The sequence below is a fragment of the Sinocyclocheilus grahami genome, unplaced genomic scaffold (genome assembly GCF_001515645.1).
Source record: "Sinocyclocheilus grahami isolate Dianchi unplaced genomic scaffold, SAMN03320097.WGS_v1.1 scaffold10.1, whole genome shotgun sequence".
NCBI classification, from domain to species: Eukaryota; Metazoa; Chordata; class Actinopteri; order Cypriniformes; family Cyprinidae; genus Sinocyclocheilus; species Sinocyclocheilus grahami.
In genome coordinates this window covers 234354-251200 of record NW_015505189.1, presented here as the reverse complement: position 1 = coordinate 251200, position 16847 = coordinate 234354, and the positions used below count along the sequence as shown (strand labels likewise).

General features: G+C 38.6%; 1 protein-coding gene across 2 annotated transcripts; it reads right to left on the bottom strand.

The window, feature by feature from the left end:
* Positions 1-7430: 7430 nt before the first annotated feature.
* Positions 7431-16075, bottom strand: LOC107594537 (tetraspanin-3-like). 2 transcript variants are annotated; one of them, XM_016284621.1, is made up of 7 exons: positions 15926-16075; positions 14775-14966; positions 14608-14682; positions 14411-14512; positions 14170-14322; positions 13999-14082; positions 7431-8777 (listed from the first exon to the last, which is right to left on the bottom strand). In XM_016284621.1, exons 1-7 carry the CDS (start codon positions 15986-15988, stop codon positions 8685-8687), a joined length of 762 nt encoding a protein of 253 aa, XP_016140107.1. In that variant the 5' UTR covers positions 15989-16075; the 3' UTR covers positions 7431-8684. The 2 variants fall into 2 exon arrangements, with proteins under 2 accessions (XP_016140107.1, XP_016140115.1); XM_016284629.1 differs by lacking the exon at positions 13999-14082.
* Positions 16076-16847: the final 772 nt, after the last annotated feature.

Below are 16847 nucleotides of genomic sequence, written 5' to 3'. Positions count from 1 at the left end.
AAAAAATTACAAGTAAGCAGTCAGTAATAAAATAAGAACAAATAAAGAAATTAATAATGATAGCACAAATAAAAAATAACGACATGCCTTCGAATTAAATAAATAGCTTTTTAGTTTTTCAGGTAGGTCTAACAGTAGGGTTAAAATATTTTTTTTACCAATTATCCAAATAATGTTTAGTCCTAGAAAGCTATTATTATCAGAACATGTGAGCATAACATAGCGGTTAGCAGATCAATGAATGAGAGGGAAGCGTTACCAGAGTTGCCCATATACCACACCATGTTACAGCACAGTAGAGCTATTGCAGACAGAAACAATACTGTACTACATCGATGTTTCCTGTCGGCTCAATTTTTGAGTGGACTTTGCTGTTCCGATGAGCATGAATGAGCATATTATATAATAGATGCTTTTTTAAAAACATTTTAGCAATTTAAAAATATTAAAAAATAATTTTTTACACGGCCCCCCTGCTCTGGACAGACGGCACCCCGGTTGGGAAACACTGCTCTAGGCCACCATGTGTGCCGCTGTGTTTTGTTGTGAAAGCGAAACTACTTTGTTTGGCCTTCCAAAAATGGACACGACTAGAAATCAGTGGTTAAGTTGTATTTACAACACTGTTCCAGAATACTTCAACCCAAATATTCAGATGTGTGCACATTTTATGGAGGACCGTTTCCTGATCCTGGTAGAGTAGACTACAATGCCAGCTGTTCTGACTCACGGACTGTAAATACGTTTTTATATTTTTTATAGTGCACTTTTAGGTTTAAAGTTAGGGTCAGGTGTATGATAGGTTTAGGAGTTAGCATTTTTTTGTAGCATAGTGTAGGAAATCAACACTTTAATTGACACAACCAATAAAATCTTTAGAATCAGCTGTGGGGTGGAGTTTGCACTGAAGTGGATTGGGGGGAAAAATTGCGCATGCGTGTCATGTGCCTGTCTGTCAATGGGAGGAAGCCACGCCCTATTTTGGAGCTCCCACCCCCATTTGGAGATCACATTAAGTACTTAGCAGATAAATTCTTAACGTAATATATACGATAATTATTAAACATATGATAGCAAAAACATTACAGACTATTTACCGTGCTCTCTCGTTGTCAATAACTCCGCCCCTCACTTCCGGTTCTGTGGCTGCGGTTCTTTGAAACTGCTGGTGCTGCGGGTCTGCAGCTGGATATATCTCCTCTGCTTTGCAGCACAGTTAATGATATGCTAAGGATAGGATCCTTTGACGCGATTGGTTATTGAGTTATGTGACGTAGAAAAACAAAGGTTGTTTCAAACAGCTGTTTCTGTGACTGCCTTTGGGATACTACAGTTTTAAAGGGGTCATATGATGCGATTTTATTTTTTCCTTTCTCTTTGGAGTGTTACAAGCTCTTGGTGTATAAAGAAGATCTGTAAATTTGCAAAGACTAAAGTCTCAAATCCAAAGAGATATTCTTTATAAAAGTTAAGAGTCAGCCATGGCTACCTAAAACGTCTCGTTCGGACACGCCCCCACATATCTACCTCACTATGTGGGAAGATTTGCATAACGCCGCCCAAATGTTCACGCAAAGAAAGAAGGCGTAACTTTTATTCTCGCTGTAGTATTGTTGCCGCTGCCGCCATGTCGTGAAGACGCTGTGTGCTTCGTTGTGAAAGCGAAACTACTTTGTTTGGTCTTCCAAAAGAGGACGAAATCCGCTTTGTCATGCCTAGAGCTGATCCGTGCTGGTCGCTGAGGAAATACATCAACTTAGTGCTGTGGATCGCCGGATTTCACCGTTTTCACCGCTCCTTCGCCGGGACCGCCGTTCTCGACCCCGCCGCCTCAGCTCACTCTTGCCAGGCTTCAGCTCACGCTAAGCCGGGGCTTTCGCTCACGCTAGGCCGCTGTGTTTTTCGTTGTGAAAGCGAAACTACTTTGTTTGGCCTTCCAAAAGAGGACGATATCCGCTTAGAGCTTATTTGCCTAGAGCTGATCCGTGCTGGTCGCTGAGGGAATACATCAACTTGGATCGCCGGCACATTTTATGGAGGACTGTTTACTGATCCTGGGAGAGTAACGTTAGACTATAATGCCTGAGGTTCTGACTCACGTAAGCACGTTTTCTTTTATCATTTGCCACTGATGATTCAAACGCGAGTTTTGGGCAGTGTGGAGTAACATTAGCACTTGTTGTTTGTCATTTCTCTGATCACAAATGCAGACAGGGTTTTATGTTTACGCAGCGCGATGCAATGCAACGCAACGCGTAAAAAGACAGTATAAGTCATTATAATCAGTAATTATGTCCCCACTGGATGCAACAAATGCTTCGTTTGTAATGGGTTTAAATGTTTTTGTCTTGTCGCTCCGGCCGGACACGCCATCACAGTATGGTAAGGGGCGTAACATTTCCGTCACATGCTTGAGGTATTCGGCCAATCACAGCACACCTCGCTTTTTCAGACCGATGAGTTTTGTAAAAAACGACGCGTTTCAAAAAGGCGGGGCATAGAGGAGAAACAATAATGTACAGTATGTGGAAAATAATGTGTTTTTTTAACTTTAAACTGCATAAACACATTTCATTACACCAAATACACAAAATAATGTTCTTTTTAGCAGCATCATATGACTCCTTTAAGGAGAAAATACTCAGCAATGGTGTTGATAAATGGATTGGCACATGGTTTATCTAAAAGCATATTAAAAACGCCACATAGACAAATAAACAACATAAAAAACTTGATTTTCACCACAGGGGGACTTTAAACATTTAAGAACAACAGTTATTTTAGCCGCAGGCGGCTGTCTTGGTCTTTGAGGGTTAAACTTTGCATATATATCAAAATCCAGGGCATGTAAATTTTGATTGCCTTTCACTAGCTGTTGATTCTTTTTAAAACCACGTATTCATTATGCAATGAATGTAATGGAATTGTGAGCCCTGACTTCTGATAGTTTTAATTATTTTGTTTTAATTTTTTTAAAGATGTGTATATTCTAGTTGCTTATTAAATATTAATCCAGTTTTAGGAGATTTGTTTTCCATCAATATACCCAACCCTAAAGCCAAAGCTTTATGATATATGTTCTGCTCATTTTCTCTTTTTAGATATAATAGTTTAATAGTGAGCCAGTAAAATAAAGTAGTTTTTAGTCCTTTAGTTTTCTATATTGTTGCATATAAAAAAATAAAAAAAAAACCTTGATGCTTGTTTTCAGAAAATGTCTTTATATTAACTATTATAATTAAAAAGTCTTTGAATAATATATGCTAATTATTTCTTATAGTTTTAATAGCATTTTCTGAAGAGAAAGTGTAAGACATTGAAGTCAGATTTTACAGTTGTCCCTGTACTTTTACATGTGTTTTGCATAAGGTTTGTATTTGGGGTGTTGTTGTTGTTGTTATATATAAAATAAGATAATGTTTGCATGTGACCTATAAACTTAAGCATATCAAATTTTATAAATGTGCATTAAGTGAACAATCACAATTTAAATCAAGGCTATAGTAAAATGTAAATAAATGATCACTCTAAATAAGTTTATTTCTTTTACATGTTTTTAACAATCGCATGACATTATATAACACTAAACTTCAGTTTCTGTCATTCATAATACTCCTTTTCTCTGGACATGGTGAATTTTGGAGAGAAGGAGAAAACATCAGTCTAATATGAAAATGTTTGTATTATTGTCAATCACGTGTCTTTCTTTCTTTCTAATTTCTGTGAGCTATTAATTAAATTGATGTATAAAGGCATCACAGTAAAGATCTCAATGTGAGACTAGTCATTGCAGTCTTTGTTATGTGTTCATGACATAAGTGAATATTTGCATATGCTGCTGACTAACAAATTGCAAATTTGCGTTTCTATATATTTAAGGAGTCTGCCTTATGACTGTATTTACTGACTTGCTTCCCACAGAAGAGATGAAGATTATCTGGGTTGCTCTTTTCCTGTCAGCTCATTGTGGCCTGACTTTAACTTTGAACAGGAAACACATTTTTATTAATAATGCCAAGACTTGGAGCAATGCTCAGAAGTTTTGCAGAGAGAATTATGCCGACCTGTCCACCATAGACAGCCAAGAGGAACTTCTAAGGTTCAAAAATGATTCAAAAAATCAGACAGCTGATAGCACTCACAGCTGGGTTGGACTGAGCAAGCCCTCTGCTAATGGCAAATGGGTGTGGAGTGATGGAAGCGAAGAAATTTCTATGACATGGAGGACTGGTCAACCGGACAACCCAAATATTGCCTTTTGCGGTAAGAGTTCAGATAGTGAATTGTATGACTACGATTGTGGACACCAGTACCCTTTTTTCTGCTACGAGTGGGTGCCCGAACTGATCCTGGTAATGGAGAAGAAGAGCTGGGAGGAGGCTTTAGAACACTGCAGGACTCAACACTCTGGCTTGGCCTGTCTGCCAACCAGTTTGCATATCTTCCAAGCCAATCACAAGACTGTAGACTTGCAAACCCCCAGCATGTGGACAGGTTTGCGCTTCCTGGCAGGCTACTGGTTCTGGGTCAGTGGGGAGTCTCTGGGAAATTTGGTCCAGTTGCCAGTATGCCCTTCCAGTCCCCTTTACTGTGGATCTCGAAACCTGGCAGCTAAAAGTTGGGAGAGCAGAGATTGTTCAGAGAAACTGAATTTTGTATGTTATTCATGAACAGGGAAAGAACCAAAGCATATATATGAATATGTTTCAGTCAGTTGTGTCTGATTATTTAATACAAAACAATTGTTGTTAATAAAATTAAAATGTGTATTTAAATTCTAATTATGCATATATATATATATATATATATATATATATACACAAACATATGTTATATATATAGCTCACTTGTTAACTTTATATTCTAAAATCTATTAAAGTAGCCCTTTATTTCACTTAAAAATAGTGAGTTAGCATAATGTCTACAGTTTATGTAAAATTAGTAGCTTTCTGTATATCTCTATATGCTATGTTTATAAGTTGTTTAAATTAGGGTCAAAAAAGGGTCAACGTGTGAACATGCTGCTTGAAAAATGCCCGATGATGCATCACTTTACACTGTGAAACACAGACTATACATTTAGTGAGCTTGTATTGATGTCCTAGATTTACAGCACTTTTAGAAGCTATATTGATATTATTTTCATCACTCTGTCACACTGTGAAGCGTTTGAAAACAATGTTTATGTAGACTGTGAGTTTCACAAAGAACAATATAATAGTTCAGTATCGGAAACGAAGATCTTTTGAAGATCAATAAACTGTTTTGGAAAATATACTCAACAGTAAATGGAAACACTGAAAAATAAATTGCAATAAAAAGTTTGTTTCATTTAAATGGTTAAAGCAAAATAGTTCTTGTTTTCCCCTTTATTTTCACACCACACACCTTATGCACAAGAAACTAAAGTTAATTTATTGACAGCCAAACCCTCCCATACACCATGACATTTTGATCACTGCTATTAGCATCATCCTGCAGAGTTTATATAAATACACGGATCAAAGCCATTTTAATAAAATGTTTAAAAACAATTTTCTTAAGTCATGCTCAAAAAGTGTTTTCAGACAGCTTGTGTTTGTTTTGTCAGTTGATTTTTAGAGGAACTATAATTAATGAATATTAAAAGTATGCATATTTTTTATTTTTTTTGGATCAAAGCCATTTTAATAAAATGTTTAAAAACAATTTTCTTAAGTCATGCTCAAAAAGTGTTTTCAGACAGCTTGTGTTTGTTTTGTCAGTTGATTTTTAGAGGAACTATAATTAATGAATATTAAAAGTATGCATATTTTTTATTTTTTTATTTTCTGAGTAAAAATGTCTGAATGAACAGAGCTTGAATAACTAATACAGAGTCTTAATGTGCAATATGATATATAAAAAACAATCACTTAATGGATCATTTTAATTTCTTCGATTTATTGAACTGACCCAGATCAACATACATTAGAGTAGGTACTCTGCATTAGTAATTGTTATACTTCTGCTGGGAAAAATGAAATGCATGAATCTATTAAATAATGTATAAATATGTGTGAAAACATGAGTTTTCATGCTACAGTGAACATTGTGAATATTATTGAGCATTCATGTCAGTGACCTTTTAAGAGTACCACTTCCGTTAGAGTGACATTCAAAAATGCTTAAACGGTTCATTTGAAAAGTAAATGTACTGGTTTTAGGTCATTTTTTTAAGTAAATATTTTTTCCTGGTCCCAGGCATTGCACAACCATTTTAAGATATAACAGTTTCCAGGAAAAAAGGCCTTTTTATCATAAACTGAAATTACAGAGATTTTAGTGAATTTTCAAAGGCTCAGTTCTATATTAGAAACACACTAAATTATTTTGTTAGACTAGGCTTTTGATTGTTTTACTGCCAAATACCTGACTGATAGCGTAATTCATGCTTTGTGTTATGTAACCTTGTTTTTAATTGCAAGTTTAATGCTGCTGCTAGATTTAAAATAAATAATTTAGTTTAAACCCTTTGTATCACAATATTTCTCTAAAGATAAGCTCTAAATGAGAAGAAAGGAAAGTTGTCAGAAAATAATTGAAATAAACACAACAATCTTTCTTCTTCATTATAACTCAAAGGGATTACTTCTACAACACGTACTGCAAATAAGAAAAAAACATCTGAACTATGTCAACCAGTGACTTCAGTCTTTGGCCTAACAACCACTTAATAACACATCACATTACCATGACACATGGAATCAGTTAGTGTAAAATGTTTACAATATAATAAACAACTGAATGATAATTTTCTGCTCATCAGACTCTAATATCAGTGGTGCTGTAAATAAAGAAACTATTCAAAATTTATTTTAGGAACATTTTCTTCACAACTAAAGTGGTGTGAGGCTATTCAAGCTGTCGAAGCTTTGATTTTATGTCAAACAACGGTATTGAAACTGGTTTTAATACTACTGTAGAAAAGTGGTAGCCTGATTCAGCTGAAATATGTACAGTACACTGGCTGGGAGGACCAGCCGTTCCCATGATGCCATGCGGTACCACTCAGGCATCTATACCCGTGCTGACAAGCAGTTCATAGTCAGGGTCATGACCTCTGCGGCAAAGGACCACACATGCACACAGCAGCCCAAGCATCTGAGAAAAGGAAACAATGGTCAAAACAAACCATTACAGTGACGATGATGACAGGAAAGATTATGAGAACATATTTCAAATATTATTCTGCATTATCTGTTAACATCATGCAGGCAATATGGTTCAACAGCTGGATCTCGCTTTTTAATGCTGTTTAAAGTGCATTAACAAAAATACTTGTTGCATATCCCATATGTTAGCCAGAGTATGTTCACTACTGTCTAACAATGTGTTTATGTTGGAATACAATTAAATCATGCTTTGTCTTTTCAATTTTAGAGGAACTATAATTAATGAATATTAAAAGTATGCATATTTTTTATTTTTTTTATTTTTTTATTTTCTGAGTAAAAATGTCTGAATGAACAGAGCTTGAATAACTAATACAGAGTCTTAATGTGCAATATGATATATAAAAAACAATCACTTAATGGATCATTTTAATTTCTTCGATTTATTGAACTGACCCAGATCAACATACATTAGAGTAGGTACTCTGCATTAGTAATTGTTATACTTCTGCTGGGAAAAATGAAATGCATGAATCTATTAAATAATGTATAAATATGTGTGAAAACATGAGTTTTCATGCTACAGTGAACATTGTGAATATTATTGAGCATTCATGTCAGTGACCTTTTAAGAGTACCACTTCCGTTAGAGTGACATTCAAAAATGCTTAAACGGTTCATTTGAAAAGTAAATGTACTGGTTTTAGGTCATTTTTTTAAGTAAATATTTTTTCCTGGTCCCAGGCATTGCACAACCATTTTAAGATATAACAGTTTCCAGGAAAAAAGGCCTTTTTATCATAAACTGAAATTACAGAGATTTTAGTGAATTTTCAAAGGCTCAGTTCTATATTAGAAACACACTAAATTATTTTGTTAGACTAGGCTTTTGATTGTTTTACTGCCAAATACCTGACTGATAGCGTAATTCATGCTTTGTGTTATGTAACCTTGTTTTTAATTGCAAGTTTAATGCTGCTGCTAGATTTAAAATAAATAATTTAGTTTAAACCCTTTGTATCACAATATTTCTCTAAAGATAAGCTCTAAATGAGAAGAAAGGAAAGTTGTCAGAAAATAATTGAAATAAACACAACAATCTTTCTTCTTCATTATAACTCAAAGGGATTACTTCTACAACACGTACTGCAAATAAGAAAAAAACATCTGAACTATGTCAACCAGTGACTTCAGTCTTTGGCCTAACAACCACTTAATAACACATCACATTACCATGACACATGGAATCAGTTAGTGTAAAATGTTTACAATATAATAAACAACTGAATGATAATTTTCTGCTCATCAGACTCTAATATCAGTGGTGCTGTAAATAAAGAAACTATTCAAAATTTATTTTAGGAACATTTTCTTCACAACTAAAGTGGTGTGAGGCTATTCAAGCTGTCGAAGCTTTGATTTTATGTCAAACAACGGTATTGAAACTGGTTTTAATACTACTGTAGAAAAGTGGTAGCCTGATTCAGCTGAAATATGTACAGTACACTGGCTGGGAGGACCAGCCGTTCCCATGATGCCATGCGGTACCACTCAGGCATCTATACCCGTGCTGACAAGCAGTTCATAGTCAGGGTCATGACCTCTGCGGCAAAGGACCACACATGCACACAGCAGCCCAAGCATCTGAGAAAAGGAAACAATGGTCAAAACAAACCATTACAGTGACGATGATGACAGGAAAGATTATGAGAACATATTTCAAATATTATTCTGCATTATCTGTTAACATCATGCAGGCAATATGGTTCAACAGCTGGATCTCGCTTTTTAATGCTGTTTAAAGTGCATTAACAAAAATACTTGTTGCATATCCCATATGTTAGCCAGAGTATGTTCACTACTGTCTAACAATGTGTTTATGTTGGAATACAATTAAATCATGCTTTGTCTTTTCAAAACTTCTATCCCTTGTCATGATGTGTGTCGAGTTGCATCGTGTAATGTATGTTTCACGCTTTTGAAAATGTATATAATGTAAATATATTTTCTGATAAAGGACCATAGTGAGCATAGATTCTCCCAGGTTTTTGCACTGCATTGCAGGATTTTTTTAAGGAGCGAACATTCCAGTGCACTGGAAGGATTTTGTGATTGAGACAGTGAACGTCTCGGTTATGTATGTAACCCTCGATCTCTGAAGGAGGGAACGGAGACGTCACATCGTGACCAACAAATTGGGATCTCGCTTCGAGAGACCAATCTACTTAGAGCGTAACTAAACGAGCCTAAACGAGGCATGCAGTTATTGCATCCAGCTGCCGCTGATCACAGCGTGAGCATAAAAAGGCAGCCGGTGCAATGCATACCAGGTTTTCGCTGAGGAGCCGAGCCGGTGACCCAGCCGTTCAGCGGTGGTACAGCAGCCGTGGAGACGGGGTGTGTCGTCTCCATTCCCTCCTTCAGGGAAGGAGGGTTACATACACAACCGAGACGTTCCCTTTCAGTCGGTCACTACGAGTCACGTCGTGACCGACAAATTGGGATTCCCTACCAAAGTGCCATAGATGCTGCCCCTTCCAGTGCCCTGTGCGAGCCACCTGTGCCCCTTTTTGGTGTAGGCCGGGGCTCTTAACAAGAAGACCATTCACCGTCGTCGTAGCACTACCCACTCAGTGAGATTGGATAACACTTGGGAAAATGTACCCGTTCCACTTGGAACAGGGACGCTGCGGAAGCCCCATCCTTCCCGAAGGAGGTTTGAGGAGCAAATACACATATGAACATCCGATTAGGTGCATATTGAAAATTGGAGGTGATTGTAATCCTCTTGGAAATGGCAGAAGTCTGCCAGGGAAACACGGCCTCTGAGGCTATACCGTGGACTTTACACATATGGGAACCACTTAGGCCTCTACATTGGAACCCAGCCCTAAACGAGGCATGCAGTTATTGCATCCAGCTGCCGCTGATCACAGCGTGAGCATAAAAAGGCAGCCGGTGCAATGCATACCAGGTTTTCGCTGAGGAGCCGAGCCGGTGACCCAGCCGTTCAGCGGTGGTACAGCAGCCGTGGAGACGGGGTGTGTCGTCTCCATTCCCTCCTTCAGGGAAGGAGGGTTACATACACAACCGAGACGTTCCCTTTCAGTCGGTCACTACGAGTCACGTCGTGACCGACAAATTGGGATTCCCTACCAAAGTGCCATAGATGCTGCCCCTTCCAGTGCCCTGTGCGAGCCACCTGTGCCCCTTTTTGGTGTAGGCCGGGGCTCTTAACAAGAAGACCATTCACCGTCGTCGTAGCACTACCCACTCAGTGAGATTGGATAACACTTGGGAAAATGTACCCGTTCCACTTGGAACAGGGACGCTGCGGAAGCCCCATCCTTCCCGAAGGAGGTTTGAGGAGCAAATACACATATGAACATCCGATTAGGTGCATATTGAAAATTGGAGGTGATTGTAATCCTCTTGGAAATGGCAGAAGTCTGCCAGGGAAACACGGCCTCTGAGGCTATACTGTGGACCTTACACACATGGGATCCACTTAGGTCTCACATATGGAACCCAGCCTTCTACCGGTTCTCAAGGATTCATCAAGTGAAGGCCTGGCACGGATCTTCCGCCACGTCTGGCTGCCGAGGGGATGGAGGAGCTCGACAGGGTCTACAGTACGGACACTGTGGAGCAGTTTTAGCAAGCCGACACTAAACCGGGGCCTCTCAGTGCCTCTACCCGTTTGAGGTGAGAACACAGGAGGATACCGGCTCCACACGAAGGCTATAGAATCTAGCGAACATGTTGGGGGTCGCCTAGCCCGCAGCTCTACAAATATCTGTCAGCGAGGCGCCACGAGCCAGCGGCCAGGAGGATGCAACACTCCTAGTAAAGTGAGCTCGCAACCTGAGCGGGCAGGGCACACCCTGTGCCTGATAAGCCAGGGCGATGGCATCCACAATCCAGTGGGACATCCTCTGCTTAGAGACAGCCTTCCTCTTCTGCCGGCCTCCGTAACAGACAAAGAGCTGGTCTGAGGTCCTAAAGCTTTGTGTCCGGTCTACGTAGCATCTCAAGGCCCGGACGGGACAGAGCAAAGCTAGGGCTGGGTCTGCCTCCTCCGGGGGCAGCGCTTGCAGGTTCACCACCTGATCCCTGAAGGGAGCAGTGGGAACCTTGGGCACATAGCCGGACTGGGACCTCAGGATTACCTGGGAGTCAGCCGGCCCAAACTCTAGGCACGAATCATCGATCGAAATGCATGCAGGTCCCCTACCCTCTTGATGGAGGCCAGTGCAAGCAGGAGCAGAGTTTTCAATGAAAGAAACTTTAGCTCGACTGACTGTAAAGGCTCAAATGGACCCTGCTGTAGCGTTTTAAGCACTAGAGACAGGTCCCAAGAGGGTATGGAGGGGGGCCGGGGAGGATTTAACCTTTTCGCCCCCCTAAGGAACCTGATGACCAGGTCATGCTCACCTACCGACTTCCCTTTCATGGGGTCATGGTTAGCAGCAATCGCAGCGACATAAATTTAAGGGTGGAGGGAGACAGCTGCAAAAAGGAAAGCACGACCCTGATTGGGCATCTCCGGAGGTCTTCTCGGTGAGAAGTGGTCTTCTCAACCACAGCATGTCTGGAGACCTGTTCTAGCCCACCTCGGGGCTCAGTCATGAAGCCAGTGCTGAAGCGGTCTCATATGCAATAGCCCTAGTGGTGTAAGTGCCGCTGCAGCTGCCATAAGCCCCAGGAGCCTCTGAAATAGTTTCAGTGGGACCGCTGTCCTGCCCTTGAACAAATTCAAGCAGGTCAGCACCGACCGTGCACGTTCCTCTGTGAGGTGTGCTGTCTGTTCGACCGAATCCAACTCCATACCGAGAAAAGAGATCCTCTGCGTCAGGAAGAGTTTGCTCTTTTCCCAGTTGACCAGAAGACCCAACTGGCTGAGGTGCCGAAGCACCAGATCCCTGTGCTCGCACAACTGAACCCGAGACTGTGCTAGTATAAGCCAATTGTCGAGATAGTTGAGGATGCGAACAACCTGCTCTCTGAGGGGAACAAGATCCCCCTCCGTGACTTTTGTGAAGACATGGGGAGACCGGGTCAGCCCGAAGGGCAGGACCTTGTACTGGTATGCACGTCCCTCGAACGCGAACCGCAGAAATGGTCTGTGGCGAAAAAAAAACTCGGGGAGTTGACTGCGTCAACATCTTGAATGGTAACCGGTGCAGGGCCCGGTTCAAAACACGCAGGTCCAAGATTGGCCGTAACCCACCGCCTTTCTTGAGTACAATAAAGTAGGGGCTATAAAACCCCGTATTCATATCGGCTGGAGGGACTGGTTCTATCGCATGCAATAACCTGCCTTCTCAAATTTTTAAATAAAACTAAACAAAACTAAATTTAATTTAATTGCCATTTCTGAGAAGATAGAATATAGTATTCATTGTATTACATGTTATTTGTATCTGTAAAATATAGTATATATATTTTTAAAGAGTATATTGTTTTTTAAATTTACCGTTTTTTTTTTTTTTATAAAGAGAACACAAACATTTAGTTTTCTTGACTTTTATGTTTGGCCTAACGACAGGAGAAACAGCCAGTGTCAAACACAGCTGCAATTCTTAATATTCTTGGGATAAATGTATCTTCAAAAGAATATTTAAAACTCATTTGCTGTATTTCTCTGAACCTAATTCACCTTATTAAAAATGAAAAGATGTATAATTGGTTCTTTTCCGGATCTTACTGTTGGTGGTCTTTACATCAGGGATTAAAAAAATATATATTAGAAAGATCACATAATCATCATTATCATTCTCTTTTTTCTGTAAACTTTGGTCGGATATAAATACATATGTAGTTCCTAATTAAGTGTAAGTCAAGAAACTCACTTTAAAATAATAAATTGATATTATCCATGTAATGACTTCAGTAAAAATTTAAAGAAGTGTTTTGTTGTTTTTGTAAAGATGATTCAGAAACAATCTTACATTTATTTTTCAATTGTACTTACACAAAATTATTTTGGACACAATTTGCATTGTTTATTTTAATCTGTTTTACAAGTTTATAAAAAACAACTGATAAGATCGTGTTTATAGAATGTGATACTGGTTTATTGGAGATGCACAGTATAATCAAACTTCTTATTTTATTTGGGAAATATCATATACACAAAGCAAAATACATATTGTCTGTACCAAATGATCTTTTATGATTTGTTCGTCTCAATACAGAATAATTGTAAAGCTAAGACATCTCTGCTGTTGAAAAAGGTAATTGATGTATTAGAAGTAGGACTGATTTTTAAAAGTTTTGATTTTATTGTGTTGCATATCTGTGAAGGAACTTGTAATTAGACAAGTGGTGCTCACTGCAGATCCAAATGGGTGGACCTCTGCAGACCTAATGGGTGGAGCTTGACCTAGTTATGGTTAGGGTATGGTTGGACCTTCAAGCTCCACCAATAATGTCCAGAGAGGTTTCAATGGTTTCAATTCTCTGTTATAATGTTTTCTACTTTCATGTCTTGTAAACTTGTGGGTCTCATACAAAATGCAAGTGGCGCCATCTAGCATCTCTCTTACCTATATGTTGACCGATTGTTTCATATTGTAATTGACTATTTATGTCTCAGCAGAAACTTTAATCTAATATCCAGGTAAGATTAGAAAATAATTTAAGCTCAGATCAATCTTTCATGTCCACATATTTATTATTTGTTGAGTAGCCAAGCAATTACTATGATTAGCTTATTTCAAAGTAAAACATTTGATGTGGTGTTTCCATTATTTTACACTTCCTGTATTTACTGTTAAAATCATATAGACCACTGCTTAAGTGACAAATGACCACTTCATTTGAGTGTATGACTGTGGTTGACCTCCACCGTAAAGCTTTTTACCTGTATGGCAGCGAATGTTAATGCAGCCAGTATGACATACAGCATAATGTCCTTGAGTTTCTTTACTACAAGAAATTCACAGCCCTGTAACAAGAAGTTCAGTTAGACTAAATTAGTTATAGTTTAATAGTTTTGGACCGAAGGTCTGTAGAAAGTGTGTGAGGGTGTTACCTCTGGGTAGAGGTCTCCTGGTCGCATTAACGTCCCAGTGCAATTACTGATGATGGGCTTGCAGCAGCTCACTGGAACACTGTTATTTTTGGACTCAATAAACCAGTGAGTGTTCATCCAATCAGAGTAGTTATGAATGCCACAACAGTGGAGCTAAAAGTGAAAGATTGTAAGAAAAGAAGGTTAGAGAGAAATGGAAAAATGGTGGGAAAAAAAGAGACCAAGGAACTAATGGTCTTACCTGTCTCTGGACATAGTCAATGGCCCTGCTGGGAGCGTCTGTGTTGGTGCCTTTATATTCATTATATACTTTCTGAATAGAGTGGTTCACCACAGCCTCGACCTTTCAGAGAAAAAGAAAAGACGTTTCAATGTTTTAACAATGACACTTTCAAACTACTTATATGCACTTGTACGTATCATTTAATTATTTCCCACCTTGGCTCTGTAAATATAGCCTAGCACCACTACAACTACCTCTGTTGCAAATACCAGTAGCAGCACTGCCGAGAACTGCAAAAAAATCAGACAGAAACAATCAGGAAAGATTCTGCAAGAAAAATCATCAGAGCTACAGTATGTGAAAATGAGGGATATCAGACTACCGTGACCAGGCCACAGCGGCTTTCTCGAATGGTGGCACAGCATCCAATGAAACCAATGACAAAAAGAAGCGTGCCCACAGCAATTATCACCATGGCAGGGATGAAAGTGTAGATATCCTCAAAAAAATGATCATAATCATCATATGTGATGAAAACATAGGCCCCAATGTAGCACAGTATACCTGCGGCAGCCTGGGAAGTGTGCAACAGACAAATTGTTAGTTTTTTCTGTTTGTTTGTTTTGTGATTGTAATTTTATTCAATATATCAAATCAGACATAATTTATAAGCAGTTTTATTTCTCACAAAATTTTAATGTGGAATAAGTTAGATTTTAAAATGTATTTCATTGACATTCTTTCCAAGTGTATTTTTTTAGTTTTATTAAAATTGGTACAGTTAAAGCCTGTGTATTATGATATTAAAATATATAGTGTTTTAGGTTGTGTATTGACAAACATTAACATTTTAATATTCATCACAAGCCACGTTACAATTATTTAGGTATTATGGCTGCAAGAATCATATGCTTCCAGTTTCATTATTAAACTCAATATAGAATTTAATTGGCATGAGTGATGACTGCTAATATCTTAACGTTGTTTGAGCAAAGAATAGCTTTAGAATTTTCAGAATAAATGAAACAAAAAACAGAACACAATTTCAGAACAAAAACGTTTCAATTATCCCTGCTCTACAAAAAATCTCTGTACAACGATATTGAAAGGTGTAGTTTTGATTTTCTTCGCGAGTACAGACGATATTGTAATTCTTATTTTATGGATAGATTTGATTATATATGGGTTATTTTACATGTATGCTAAGTTAATGCAACGCTAAAAGCTGCGTTTTCATTAGATCATTTGTGTATTATGTGATTTGACATTCGTTACTTCAACCAAATATAGTAGCTAGTGCTCTGTCGTGACACATGGGGACAAAACAGACAAAAACCAATGTGCAATACTGCGCTTGGATTCATTCAGTGATGCTTTCAATCAAAATCATAACGGATTTCTGTCTATTAAAAGCCTATCGAGTATGCATGTAAACATCAGCTCATTCGCAGTAGCATGTCTCGCTGCAGAGCTATGCCATAGTGCCAGCTAACCACTGCATTCATTCAAGCTATTATACTGTCGGCAACTTACCCAAAAAAACAGATTCAGGAAGACTAAAACCGTCTTCGAAGAAATAACACCACATTGTCCCATTATCACGCCGAGGCCAGGCTATATGTTTTAATCCAAGGAGAGAAATTCACGTTAATAGCAGATGCATGTCGTGCGATTGTCAGGATCCGCGAGCATCCAACTGGACAGCGCCAGTCACGTGTCCCACTGACCTCAATATCGCGAAGTGAACTGCGCTGTTTGTTCTCTTTCAGCGACAGCCCAGTGCGTATTACAGACATCCTTAACTCTCCTGCTGGCATGAAGAAACTGCACCAGCCTGCGTTCCTTTGGTCAAATTTGATCCACCTTTAAATCCATTAGAAATGCATGAAATCATGAACAGCAAATCTAAGAAAAATATTGGGGTAGACTGTGCACATCCATCTCAACAATTTCTCCCCTCTTATGCAAAACGTAGTGGCAGTATAGGTTGATAAAAGTGATGTACTATAAAATGGCTGATATTTTTGAGTCACTTTTAGTCATCTTCTTATAATGAATAAAATAATTAATCCAGCCTTCTTACACAACATTTACAATTATACACTCTTAAAAATGCTGGGTTGTTTCAACCAAATGTTGGGTCAAATATGGACTAACCCAACTGTTGGGTTAAAAAGCTAATTTAAAAATGTTACCAAAATGTAACCCAACAGTTGGGTTAAGTCCATATTTGACCCAACCTTGGGTTGAAACAACCCAGCATGTTTTAGAGTGTAGCCTCTCCTCAGTTCAAAGGTCAAAGAGAACCAGGTCAATAGAATTGTTAATATGGCATTCATACATATTTCTTTGGTTACCTGATCATATATTAAAAAGGAAAGATAAATATGTTGTGATGTGTTGTGCTGACTAAATGGAGAACAAGGCTAGGTCAAAGACGGTTATCATTTGTATT